We start from the raw sequence: 13,742 nt of genomic DNA on the forward strand, positions 1-13,742 counted from the left end.
TCCCCACTTCTCACAGATATATTGATTTATCATTCTTTTGCTTTTGCTTATTATATAATTCCATGTCTGTCTTGAGGGGATTGTTTTCCAGTGATAGAGTATTTTCCCATAACTATAGATTTTTGGTTCTTTTAAGCCTTTCTTTTCACTGAGATCCTTTATCCACTTCTTTACCTTACTTACATGAGGAATTTTGAGTTTCTGTCCTACTTGGTTTCCACTTAATATGCAACAATCAGCATATATTAACTTAGTTTTATCATCTTCACTGTTACCTAGTGGTTTGGCCCAAAAGGTTAAGTCTAGGCACTTCATTCGAAGAGTGATAAGCATTTCTCTGGTGGCTAACTGCATCACACACAGAGTCATAATAATGAAGGCACCACATGCTGTCTGCAATGACTGTGCTTGGATACAGTCTAGTTTTCTCAGATTTGTTATCTACACTGACCTAAAGGCCTGCCAGCCATACTCAGTAATAGATCTGATTAGCCCTCCAAATAGTATTATCACCATTTTCTTATCTGCTCCCCTCGAGCTTCCATATTTGCTTATAAGTAAGCTGATTCTTCCTTTTCACTTATCTATAATATCTTCAGTATGGTCCCTCCAGATGATCTTGTTATCAAATATCACACCTACGAGTTTGTTTCTTTTTCACTATACTTATCTGCTGTATTTATAATTTTACTTTTTTGTAATCTTCCATGTCGTGAAGATCATTCCCTTAGTTTTGTCAATGGGGAACTTGCAGCCCCACTTGTTTCCTCATTCTGTACTCCTCTGAAGTGCCTTATTGATTCTTTTGGTGGCATTTCAAGGTTTCTGCTTTTGATTCCTTTAGTAGAATCATCAGCGAATAATGTGATGCCTGTGCCTGTACTCATCATCTTTGGAAGGTCATTTATGATGCTGTTTTAAAGGGTTGGGCTAATGACACTCTCCTATGAAGTTCCAGATCTTTCTGCTCTCAACTTCCTCTGTTTGTAGTTCTCTCCCTGCCCCTCCCCAGCTGGGCTTCATCCTCAGTAAGCCTGGCTCTTGGTCCAGGTGCAGCCTGGTATGTTAATTGCTATCTCAGGCCCACATCACCCTTTCGGAGCTTGTGTAGGATACACTCCCCAACACAAGATGCATCTGCATTCACATGACTGAGACAACCTACCCACATAGATCCCCAAGATCTGTGGAGTTGGGATGCTAAGGGTACATTTACACTGCTTTTTAAAACCTGTGGCAGTGAGTCTTAGAGCCCAGGGCTACTGACTTGGGCTTGTGGGGCTCAGGCTATGGCTCTAAAAACAGCTGTATAGATGTTCAGGCTGGAGGTCAGGCTCTGAACCCTGGGGAGGAGGGTAGGTTTCAGAGCCCAAGCCTAAATAGCTACTCAACTGCTTTTAGCACCATAGTGCAAGCCCATGGGGCTCTGAGACACGCTGCTGCATGTTCTAAAATGCAGTGTAGACATACTCCAAGACACCTACCCATCCATGCTGCCCCAAAGACTTCCCATCTGAGTGGAAACTCCACATGGGTATTCCCCTGGCCTTTTCTGGCTCCATATCATTATCTAAACATATGTTGATTAAAAGGAATACCAAATAGTCACTGAACCTACAAGAAGTGATGCCATTTTAGATTTGGGATTGGTGAGTGATAAGGAGCTCATAGAAGAACTGGTTGTAGGAGACAACCTTGGTTCAAGTGATCATGAGCTAATTCAGTTTAAACTAAATGGAAGGATAAACAAAAATATATCTGCAACTAGTGTCCTTGATTTCAAAAGGGCAATTTTTTTTTAAATTAAGGGAATTTGTTAGTGAAGTGGACTGAACCAAAGAACTCACAGATCTGAATGTGGAGGAGGCTTGGAATTATTTAAGTCAAAGTTGCAGGAACTATATGAAGCCTGCATCCCAAGCAAGGGGGGAAATCATAGGGAAGGGTTGCAAGCCCAGCTGGATGAGCAAGCATCTCAAACAGGTTGTTAAGAGAAACCAGAAAGCCTACAAGGAATGGGAGATCAGATGGATCAGAGAGAAAAGTTACCTCTTGGAGATCAGAAACTGTAGGGGAAAATTGAGAACTGCCAAAAGCCATGCAGAGTTGGACCTTGAAAAGGAAATTAAAAACAACAATAAAAGGTTCTATAACCTTATAAATAAGAAGAAAACAAGGAAAGAACAAGTGGGAGGCTCTGAGTTACTACAGAGAATTCTTCCCCAGGTGTCTGGCTGTTGGGTCTTGCTGGAATGCTCAGGGTTCAATTTACCATCATATTTGGGATCAGGATGGAATTTCCCCCTGAGTCAGATTGTTAGAGCTTTTTTTCCACCTTCCTCTGCAGCATAGGACATGGTTCATTTGCAGGTTTAAACTAGTGTAAATGGTGGGTGTTCTGTAACTTGAAGTCTTTAAATTGTGATTTGAGGACTTCAGGAATTCAGCCAGAGGTTATGGGTCTATCACAGGAGTGGGTGGGTGAGGGTCTGCAATGTGCAGGAGTCCGACTAGATGATCATGATGGTCCCTTCTGGCCTTAGAGTCTATGAGTCTATTTTGAAAGTGAACAGAGGCTTTGTGGCTGCCAAGACATGGGGAGATGCATGTAGAGTCCTGTTAGTCTCCTGCAATAAACAATGAGATCATTAATACATAAAACAGGAGCTGCATTATTTATTTATTTTATTTATATTTTATATTGTTTTTATAACCCCAATAGTGAGCTAGGCACTTTCTAGGTGAGTATGAAGTATTGGTTGATAGCCTGATGGACTTACAGTCTAGATAAACAATGTACAAACAGTGGAAGGGGAAATGGATGCAATGAAAAGCAGTGAGACCGAATGGTGACTTCTAATATCCCTTCTTGGTAATAGACATTTTCTCCCATCTAATTACCATTTCTCCCTGGAGATGACTAATATTTGTAGGCTTTTTAGAAGAAGTATAGTTTAAGGATGAACTTGAAAGAAGGCTGGAGGCATGGCAGACTCAGGCTATGTCTACACTACCGCGGTAAGTCGACCTATGCTACGCAACTCCAGCTACATGAATAACGTAGCTGAAGTCAACGTACCTTAGGTCGACTTACCGCAGGGTCTACATCCCGGGGATCGAGGGGAGAAACTCTCCCGTCGACTTACCTTACTCTTCTTGTTGAGGGTAGAGTACAGGGGTCGACTGGAGAGTGATCTGCTGTTAATTTGACAGGTCTTCACTAGACCCACTAAATCGATGGGGCTGTAGTGTAGATGTTACCTAATTAATGATTTATATGCTTTAGGTATTAACTGAAGTCCTTATATGTATCACAGGAGAAACACAGAACCCTGAATCAAGTTGTCACATGTAAAGGAAGGAAGACTAGGGTTTGGACTTTAAGTAGTTTAGTTTTCCAATGTACTTATTTATCATTTAAGTTTGTATATATCCAATGAATAACTGGGGAGTTTAAAGGTTTTTTTGAATATATACTATATGTGAAGTTGGTAGCGATCCTAGAGTAATGTTGCCTAACACTTTCCATTATATGCTCCTGTTTTCAGCTGCTTATAACTTTGCCAATCTTTAACTATTTTGTCTGAAGATTTCCATGTTTGCTCTCTGCCTTAGGTTGAATTTTTAAAATAAATTTCAGCAAAAGCAATTCATCCATTTCTCAGAAGAAAGTTAGGAAAAATAGGTAGTTTTGTCCTTTAAACATGTAAACAAAGTGTGTGTTATGTTTCCTCTGGTTCCTTATAGCCACAAAGAGTATAACAGCCTGATACTGCTATGGGTTGTTCTTTTCACTCAAGTGGGTGTGTTGTGAATCTAAAGACCTTGGTTTCAAACTCATTTGATGACCCATGTCATAATACTTCACACAATGGAATTTTTTTTTTCAGATTGTTTTTAAACCTAGAAAATTACATACAAAACTACTTCAAAACGTTGTTTCAACATTAAGGTTGAAAGTCAAGCACTCAAAAGTTAGGAAATGCCAGAATTCAGGTTGTCCCAGCTGTCTGACTTTGGAAAATTAACATTTTAAAAATCATTTGTATGATAGGTTCTTGTGGATAAGGCATAGGAGAAGAAGACAGAATATCTTAGTTCTTTCCTCAGGCTTGTCACAGATATCAGTACATTTGCTGAAAAATTAATTTTTTTGCAGCACCAAAACTATTTGCAAATTTTGGTCAAATTCAGCATATAGTTTTGGCCAAAAAAAAAGAAAGAAAAAGGGGGAAATATTTTGAAAAAGTTGAAATGTTTTGTTTCTGCCATTTCAAAATGAAACATTTCTCTTTCTTGAAAGTTTTTTTTTATTTTGGGTTCCGTTTATACATGCAGGTATTAGAATTTGCCCTCCACAAATGCTATTTATGTAGTTTGTGGTTGTGCACTTTAACATTTGCAGGCACAGTATTAGAAATGTTTGAATGTGTTTTGAGGTGTTTCATCCTGCAAAGCATGGCAGTCTGTCTGTGTGTGTCTACTTTTGGATTGTAGATAAGTGGAGGCTCAGTAAATGGATGGCTGAAAACATGGCCATTAAACTCTCTGTGATTCAGTTTCTTATTTAACAGAGTTATCTCCAGATTATTAATATCTTAAACGCTCTGATCCTTCGTACAATCCAGAATGGCACATGAACATCAGTGTAACTGGGGTAGGTTCTGAAGCTAAAGTAGGGAAAGAACAAATTAAGAATTACTTAGACAAATTAGATGTCTTTAGGTTGGCAACACCTGATGAAATACATCCTAGAATACTTAAGGAACTAACTGAAAAGATCACTAAACCATTAGCAATCATCTTTGAGAACTTGTGGAAGACTGGAAAAGGGCAAATATAGTACTTATCTATAAAATGGGAACTCAGGACAACCCAGGGAATTATGGACCAGCCAGCTTAACTTCAGTAACTGGAAAGACAGTGGAGCAAATAATCAAACAATCAATTTGTAAGCACCTTGAAGAAAAAAAGGTGATAAATAACAGTCAACATAGATTTGTCAAGAAGAAATCATGTCAAGCCAACCTAATATCCTTCTTTGACAGTGTAACAAGCCTTGTGAATGGGGGGAAGTAGTAGATGTGATATACCTCAACTGGCCTTACATGACCTCATAAACCAAATAGGGAAATATAGCCTAGATGAACCTACTATAGGTGGGTGAACAACTGGTTGGTGTAGCTATCAGTGGTTCACAGTCAAACTGGAAGGGCATATAGAGTGGGATTCTGCAGGAATCGGTCCTGGGTCTGGTTCAGTTTAATATCTTGATCAATGATTTAGATAATGGCAGAGAGAGTATACTTATAAAGGTTGCAGATGATACCAAGCTTGGAGGGGTTGTAAGTGCTTTGGAGGATAGGATTAAAAAATTATAAATGATCTGGACAAGCTGAAGAAATGGTTTGAAGTAAATAGGATGAAATTCAATTAGGACAAATGCAAACTACTACACTTAGGAAGGAATAATCAGTTGCACACATACAAAATGGGAAAAGACTGCCTAGGAAGGAGTACTGCAGAAAAGGATCTGGGATTATAGTGGATCACAGACTAAATATGAGTCAAGAATGTAATGCTATTGCAAAAAAAGGGAACATCATTCCAGGATGTATTAGCAGGAGTGTTGTAAGAAAAGACATGAGAAGTAATTCTTCCATTCTACTCAACACTGATTAGGCCTCAACATGAGTATTGTATCCAGTTCTTGGTGCCACACTTCGGGAAAGATGTGGACAAATTGGAGAAAGTCCAGAGGAGAGCAATAAAAATTATTAAAGGTCTAGAAAACATGATCTCTGAGGAAAGATAGAAAAAAAAACAGGTTTGTTTAGTTTGGAGAAGTGAAGAATGAGGGGAGACATGACAACAGTCTTCAAGTACATAAAAGGTTGTTATAAAGAAGAGGGTGATAAATTGTTCTTAACCACTGAGGACAGGAAGTAATGGGCTTAACCACTGAGAACAAGAAGCAATGGGTTTAAATTGCAGAAAGGGAGATTCAGGTTAGACATTAGGAAAAACTTTCTAACAGTAAAGGAAGTTAAGCACTGGAACAAATTACCTAGGGAGATTGTGGAATGTCCATCATTGGAGATTTTTAAGCACAGATTAGACAAACTCCTCTCATGGATGGTCTAGATGCTACTTAGTCCTCCCTCAGTGCAGGGGACTAGACTAGATCACCTATCAAGGTTTCTTCCAATCCTACATTTCTATAATGTTAATTCCTATGTTCCTAGAGGCGTAAAGGCAGGATTTTGTGAAAAGGTGATGACAGTAGATGTCTAAATTTTTTTAACATAGTATAAATGTATCATCCTCCTTCTGAATTAAGGAATTTTTTGGTGACAGAAGTAATGTTATATCAGTTCAACTGAATGAAGTTTGAGTAAAATGAAACAGAAAAAAGGTTAATTGAAAAATATTAGAAAGCCATTTCCAGTACCCACAACTGGTCTTGCAATTCACAAAACTTAATCACTGAGACCAACATAAAAATGTTCTGTCTCATGGAGTTGGAATCCACAACTGATATAATAATTTATATTTGTCCTTTCTATTTTTCCCCCTGAGATTACATCCCTACAAGGGCCTGATCCTAAGTGCCATCAACACCCATTGAAGTGGGCACTCAGCATTTATCTTTAGGTGCTTTCATTGTATCTCTCTCTGAATCAACAATAGAAGGTGAATTCATTCACTAGCATGTCTCAAATCAATTCCTTCTCTCACCAAGGGTTAATGTCACATCATTACAAAAAAAATTATTTTACAAAATGGTGATCAGCAAGGTTATATTTCTGCCGAATTTCAAATCACATAAAAGATTTTGCATCATTAACTAGCTGTCTTTAGGTTTAGGTCTAAAAGGATTTGGAACAATAATTGTTGCAGAATAACACATTAAGTTTCTTTTGCATTTAACAGCAAAGAAGAAATATTGGCACTATCTGATGAAGACATATGGAATAATTCAAGGACTTCAGGTACAACAGCCAGTTTAATTAGTTCTTCCTTATTGCACATGTTAATTAAAATAGATAATGTAACAAACAGTCCAAAGGCTGTTAAAGTATATTTTTGTTAACTCTTCAGAGGCAAACATCCCCAAAATTGTTTATTCACATGAGAAGGACAAAGACATTGAACCACGTCGTGAAAATGTAAAAGATATAAATGTTGAATGCAATGAAGATAATAAGGAAGATAATGAAAAAGAATTAGAGTTGCTGGTAAGTGTTATACAATTATATCCACAGTGTTAGATGATATGAATCCATTTACACATCAAAGGTGGTGAAAAAGCCCCTTTTAACAGAACTGACTGATGTACTAATTTACAAATTTAAAACCAGGGTCTGTATTTTCATTGTATCTCCCTCTGAATCAATAATAGAAGGTGATTTCAGTAAATTTCATTACGTTCTTGTGGTCTTAAATTAATGATTTCTCTCTCTTACTTCCTTACCAGAGGATCTAAGTGACAGTGTCAAAGAATTAGAACAGTGACCTTCCAAAGATCTCACTTCCTAGTCTCTGTGATGAGTATATACTTAACATAAACACTTAATGTTTTGTAAAATTCCTGTATTTATGGTACTGTGAGCCTTACAGATGTTTCAGAGATTAACTATATAATACACTACATGAACAAAATTCCAATTTTTAAAATTTTAAGAAGAAAAATTATATAACTATTACAGTAGACTTTTCTAGACCTGTATTTAGTATTAAATTTGTTACCATAAATTTCACATTCGGTGAACATTCAATCTATTTGGGGATTTTTATGGTTTGGCTTGCATTTTGCACCATGAAGGAAGAAATGGCAGTAAATGAGACACATACAGCCATCTATTATTTTCGGTGTCTGTTCTGAGCTTATGTTTTTGGGGTATATAGATTCATAATCATAGTTTAAAATGGCTATTGCCTGTGAAAATGTGAATGCTGAATCAGACCAGAGAGGAAGAGGAGTGCCGCTCAGTCTTTTTGATAGGGAGGAGAATTATTTCCTCACACTTAAGTATGAAATTTTCTTAGCTCTAACTTTAAGAAAGTTCAAAGTTGTCACCTATTGTGGGAGCTCTTACTGCCTGAAAAATCAACATCTCCTTATTTGTAAAAAAACAAAACAAAACATAATTTTTTTAAAAAGGCCCTAAAAATCACATACTTGTTCTCAATTTACCCTATTACAATGAGCAGGTTCAAATATAACAGTTTGTTTATAAATTACAGAGATCGTCCATACAATAAATGAAGAGGGAAGCTATAATTTAGATGTTAATTTGTACTATGCACTCTTTAATGAATTAAACAATGAAGATCTATAATAGATGGAAATACAACCAAATCTTTGAAACCCACAGGCATTGGCTCACAAGACAGCTGTGCAGTTGACAAGTAACATGAGCCTTATGTGAGAAGAAGGGAAAATCGTAAGATTTGCATATAATTATTGAGATCATGCAAATGTCAGTTATGAGAAGCAAAAAAAAAAAAAAACACAGGCATCTCACTGTTAAATCCTGACAGTTGGCATCACCGAAGAGCTCAAATACATTTGAGCACCAGTTGGCAGAGGGTCATTAAAACAGAATTTGCAGAGACATTAGCTCCCTCACTTTTCTTTGAGTGACGTTTTACTATTAATAGTTTGCAGTGGCTTTGCAGAAAACATATTAATAAGAGAAATTGTAATGGGGATATCTACAGCAAGTGTAAATGTAACAAGGGGTGCCCGAGAAGCTATCCTCTAATTGATCAGCATGGAGCTATCAGTGTGAGCATCCAAAAGTGAGGAGAGAGTGCAATGACAAGCAGGCACAGTTGAATAATACAATATGATATTTGGGAGCTAGGGAAGGAGAATGATTCGTTTCTGGCCTTTTACTTCACTAATCTCATTTCCAAAGTCTGCCTTACCAAATTGTCTAAAAACATTCTGGTTTGAAGCCTGCAATGGTTCCTAAGAGAAATGAAGCAAAGATAATTCTAACAGTATTTGTCAGTGTGCAATATGTCTTTGTTTTACTGGACAATACTGAATGTTACCAGGCTTTGATGTGCTGTATCAATGCTCTCACTACAAACAAAACAAAACAACCCAAACAAACAAACAAAGCCCCACAACCCTAGAACTGAATGTGCAGAGAATTAATTAGCCTCCCATTTAAAGAATATTCTCTTTAGGTTTCATTTGTATAAAATGCACTTGCAGCTTACTGAATTCATGAATAAAGAAACAGCCATCTGAATACTATTGATGTCCTGCTCCTTTCAGACTTACTATAAAGCTCATTACATATGTTAAAAACTACATACAATGCACATTTTGCAAATTGTTCGGAACATGTTTCCATAAAAGCTTTGAAACCAAAAACAAAACTTTCCATAATGAAAGCCTGCCTTATTCATTTTGAATATTTTTATAGAGCTTATTCTGATGATTCTTTTCTATTCTATTGTTTCAGCTAAGTCAGCAGTTCACAAGAACTAGAGGTACTTCTTCCAGAGATGAAAGGAATTTATACACAACAGAGCCAGTTAATTTTCCAAATGAAACCCAAGGACTGGAGAATAAGCTAACACTTATGGAAACAGGCACTGACTTGCTCAGGCAGCCTGTGCCTATCAGCCCCCCTTCAGAAAATACTTTACAAGAGCTAGGAGAAGAATTACATGATAACAACAAGTATTCCATAAGATATGATTATAGTCAGCCATTAGCAGAGGAAATTACTGCAGGCACTGTAAACAATAGTGAGCAGCCTTTGGAATGCATTGGTACCAGTGAAATGCTTTTATCACAGGAATATTTGCCTGGAACAATGCAAAATGTGACTATCCATATTAAAGATACTGTCTTAAGCAGACAAGGAATGAGCCATGTAGATATTTCAAAAGGTGAAACAGATAGTGCCTCAGGAAGCGAAATGATGGAGCGGTTATTCATCAGTGACGATGATGCTGATATCTACAAAGAGGCCTGTGAAATGAGACCAGAAACAATTTCTTCAGAGGATGATGTATCAATGCAATTAAATACATGCGTAACTGAAGCACTGGATGACAATGCTAATCCAGCTCCAGAGCGACACATTCTGCAACCATCTCACCTAATGCTAGCGTCAGTATTGCCAGACAGTGACAAACATGAAGAAAAAGGCGAGACGATTTTAAGCAAAGATCAGGTACATTTTAGAGGAGATCTATATGCTGAGGCTTTTGCACATTCTGATATCTCAATAGATTCCTCGAAAAGCCCATATACAGAAAAAGAAGTTGTGGTGAAAGTATCAAAGAAAGACTATAACACTGATATAGGAAAAGAGGAGGAAGAAATCAAGTTAGATGAGTTAGGACTAATTAAAGAGCAGGAGAGTGTTGACACCATAGCTCTGAAACTTTTCAGTGTTCAGGGAAAATATATTACTGACACAAAAACCACAACATTGCCATCAGCGTCAGATAATAAACATGAAGCCAAGCCTTCACAAGCAGAAGACCATATGATTTCCCATGTAGCTGATGAAAGAAGACCTGAAGACACTCATGAATTCAAAGAGTTTACTTGGCTAAAAGATAGGGGAAGCTCTGATAACAGAAGTCGAGGAAAAGAAATCACAAGCTCTGTTGAAGGCAAACAAGGGAAAGAGGAATACAGTGAGTTAAGTGATAACTTGAGGAAAACAGACAGTAGATACCCTGATGCTATTCAGAGTAAAATGACTACTTTCCCCACTGGTTACCCAGTCTTTGCAGTGACAACTGGCAAAGCAAGAGCTACAAGTATTATGTCATTGAACCCAGAGGATACGCTTGATATTAAGGAGAATGATCATAAGCTTTTTGAGGAACGAATGTACAGCCAAGATAATTTCCCAACAAACAAAAATATTTTGGAGACAGATTCTTGTCAACTTCAAATTGAGAAATCAGACAGCATGGTTACAGATGATCAGAGCAGGGTAGTGTGTGAAAATCAAAGGTGGAGTGTTTCAGGAAGTCAACCAGTAGAAAGAGAGAGTGAGATAAATAGAACAGAACAGATTAAAGAGCAAACAGATGGTGAAGTCATGTTGGGAATGAGGGATAAGACAAGGTATTTGAATGTTACTTCCACCGAAGAATTGTTTACCTGCCAAGAAACAGTGAGGTGTGAAAAGTCTTCTGTAGCTGAACATGGTAATACAGAGGAAGCAGAAGCAGGTACAGCTTATATAATTAAAACAACATCAGAAAGTGCTTCAGAAAAAATGTCTGCTAGTGAAAAAGCAGTAATTGCTAAGCTACCTCAAGAGACTGCAGTAAGTGACAGGCCCACAGAGGAAAAGGAAACAGCGTTTGATACACATGAAGGGAGAAATGATGGTTCACATTATACTCTTTGTCAACGCAATACAGTGGGTGTATTATATGACACTGAATTTGAAAAGGAATCAGTTTTAGATATTTATAATGCACATGTACGTGAAACACTGCAAGGCGAAATGATGCCTGTATGCAATACCAAGGAAAAAGTTTCCAAAGCAGAACATGACATTGGAAATAATCCACCTGTAGAGGAAAGATTACGGGCTTCTGCTATAGAAGGAAAAGCAGGTTTGGAGCAGGATTTATATTCAGAAGAATCACTGAAAGCTCCCCCAAATCCCGAGCAGTGTTTGTACAGTGACGAAGCTGAAGAACGTCATAAGGAAAAAAACATTTTTGGAACACTTTCCCATTCAGGTGCCAAAGGTGAAACAAAAACACCACTCTCTGATACAAATATTGTTCCCAGTTTTCATTATGAAAGCTCTCCAGTGACAACTTCTGAAGAGTCTATTGAGGTGGTTACTGCTGAGGTAGAAAATACAGAGCATCCATATACAGCCCCTGCATTCAAATCCATTGACAATATTTCTGCTGAGTCAGGATATTATTTCAACCTACCAAGCGAAATGACATGTATTAATAAAAACACCTCTGCTGAGGTTGAACACAAAGAAGTTCTTGAGACTTCGGACATGTTGACTTCAAGTGATGAAAGAGAAAGGAATATAGGCCAGTGTTTCCATCAAACAGAGTTCAGACAAGAGGAGTCATTAGGGCCAATGATTTTAATTAGTGAGCCTACTGAAGAAATAGAAGAGACAAGCTCTGAATCTGAAGGTTTAATAACTGAGGGGAAAATATTAAACTGGCCTGATGACGCAGAGCACGAAAACCAGCACATTTCTGATTCTTCAGATATTTCTGACCAGAAAAGCGAAACACATAGTTTACCTAGTGAGTCTCTAGTTTTAAAGCATATCAGTTATAGAATCTTTTATTTCCTCTTGTTTGTTGTATTTGTTGTAACCATCTACCACTATGATTTAATGGTTTGCTTTGCACTCTATCTATTTTCCTTGTATTGGCTATACTGGGAGGGAGGAAGACACAAGGAGTCTGTCAAAAAGGAGTAACATTAAGTTTCATTGTCTACATACTGTACTTAAGGTTTGAGGTTGATTACTTCCCCCCACCCTAAAGCATTTTAATTGTTAAAAGGAAATATTCATTGTTAGAACCAGAGCAAGTTTTCTCTTAAAGCATCTTTCTAAAAGGAATACATCTGAAGTTTGCTCCTTCATATAAGTAATTATTCTATATAGGACCATTATATTTGGATCATTAAATACCTATATGAATATGAGATCTGAAGCACGTCAAGTTAAAATTAAGTGCAGATGTTGCTCCTTAGCAGGCTGTGAGGTTGCAATGCTTCATATCTCTGCAGTACTTAAAAACACCATTTCTTGCATTAATTTCTCTTGCAGTAAAGCTTCATGGTTTTTTCTGAGTTTTTCCTAAGGTTTTATACAGTAGATAACAGGGGAATGGAATTATGACTAAGTCAGTACTTTAATATTGATCTTGCAATTGGTGATCTACTACTGTAATTAACCAATACATTTTGGGAGATGAAATCTGTTGGTAGATTGAATAGTTCTTTCGGTTTTTTATTTCATTGTTTTAAGTTAGTGCAATAATAACATTAATATCTGAAAATGTCAAGCTTAGACTCCAGAAACATTATGTAACTTTGTGTACGTAATACTTCAGCAGAATATATTAGCTGCTTTCATACTTCCGAGCTGAAGAATACAGCTATGAGACTGTTATCATTCACTTGCACAAACATTTATAGATGGGTTGTCTTCAAATAATATTTATATATTTTTTGTAAATGAAGACTGTGTAACACAACTGAAGAATTTAATTGAATTCAAAATTATTCCAGATAGACCTTTTGAATGATGTTTTTCACCAGTGTTGTTTAAGAAAGGCATTCGTATCTTCAAAGCATTAAATAAATAAAAAGGAGTGAATGATTTGATTGTGTGTGGCGTGTTCAGAATTGGATTTGTGGCCTTTTTTTATAAGCTAACTAGGTCTCATTAGAGCACAATAAAATAAACCCTGAAGGAAAACATGGGACATGATTTTTGCCTCCAAAAAGGCTCCTTTGTGCTGCTGTGGCGGTGCACAATAGCCCCTAACAAGGTAGTTGGGGGAGTCCCAACATAGGGGGCATGCCGGGAGGTTCACTGCTTCAAAGACATTCTTGTCCAGTGTACAGGCATGCCAGGAGCATGTCAAGGGAGGAAAGGGAGTGGCCAGAGCATGCAGCAGTCCAGCAATTTCTAGCTGCAGAAAAGCCTATGCGGACTGGGAGTCATTGCAACCAAGCGTACAGTGGAATA

General features: G+C 37.4%; 1 protein-coding gene across 1 annotated transcript in view; it reads left to right on the forward strand.

The window, feature by feature from the left end:
- PPP1R3A (protein phosphatase 1 regulatory subunit 3A) overlaps positions 1-13,372 on the forward strand; it is a 44,279-nt gene extending 30,907 nt beyond the window's left edge. The window contains exons 2-4 of the mRNA XM_054023954.1: positions 6,934-6,992; positions 7,102-7,238; positions 9,483-13,372. Coding sequence (XP_053879929.1) covers positions 6,934-6,992; positions 7,102-7,238; positions 9,483-12,461 — 3,175 coding nt within the window. The 3' untranslated portion in view covers positions 12,462-13,372. The remainder of the gene's footprint in view (positions 1-6,933; positions 6,993-7,101; positions 7,239-9,482) is intronic.
- Positions 13,373-13,742: the final 370 nt, after the last annotated feature.

Source organism: Malaclemys terrapin, chromosome 1 (assembly GCF_027887155.1).
Source record: "Malaclemys terrapin pileata isolate rMalTer1 chromosome 1, rMalTer1.hap1, whole genome shotgun sequence".
Classification (NCBI taxonomy): Eukaryota; Metazoa; Chordata; order Testudines; family Emydidae; genus Malaclemys; species Malaclemys terrapin.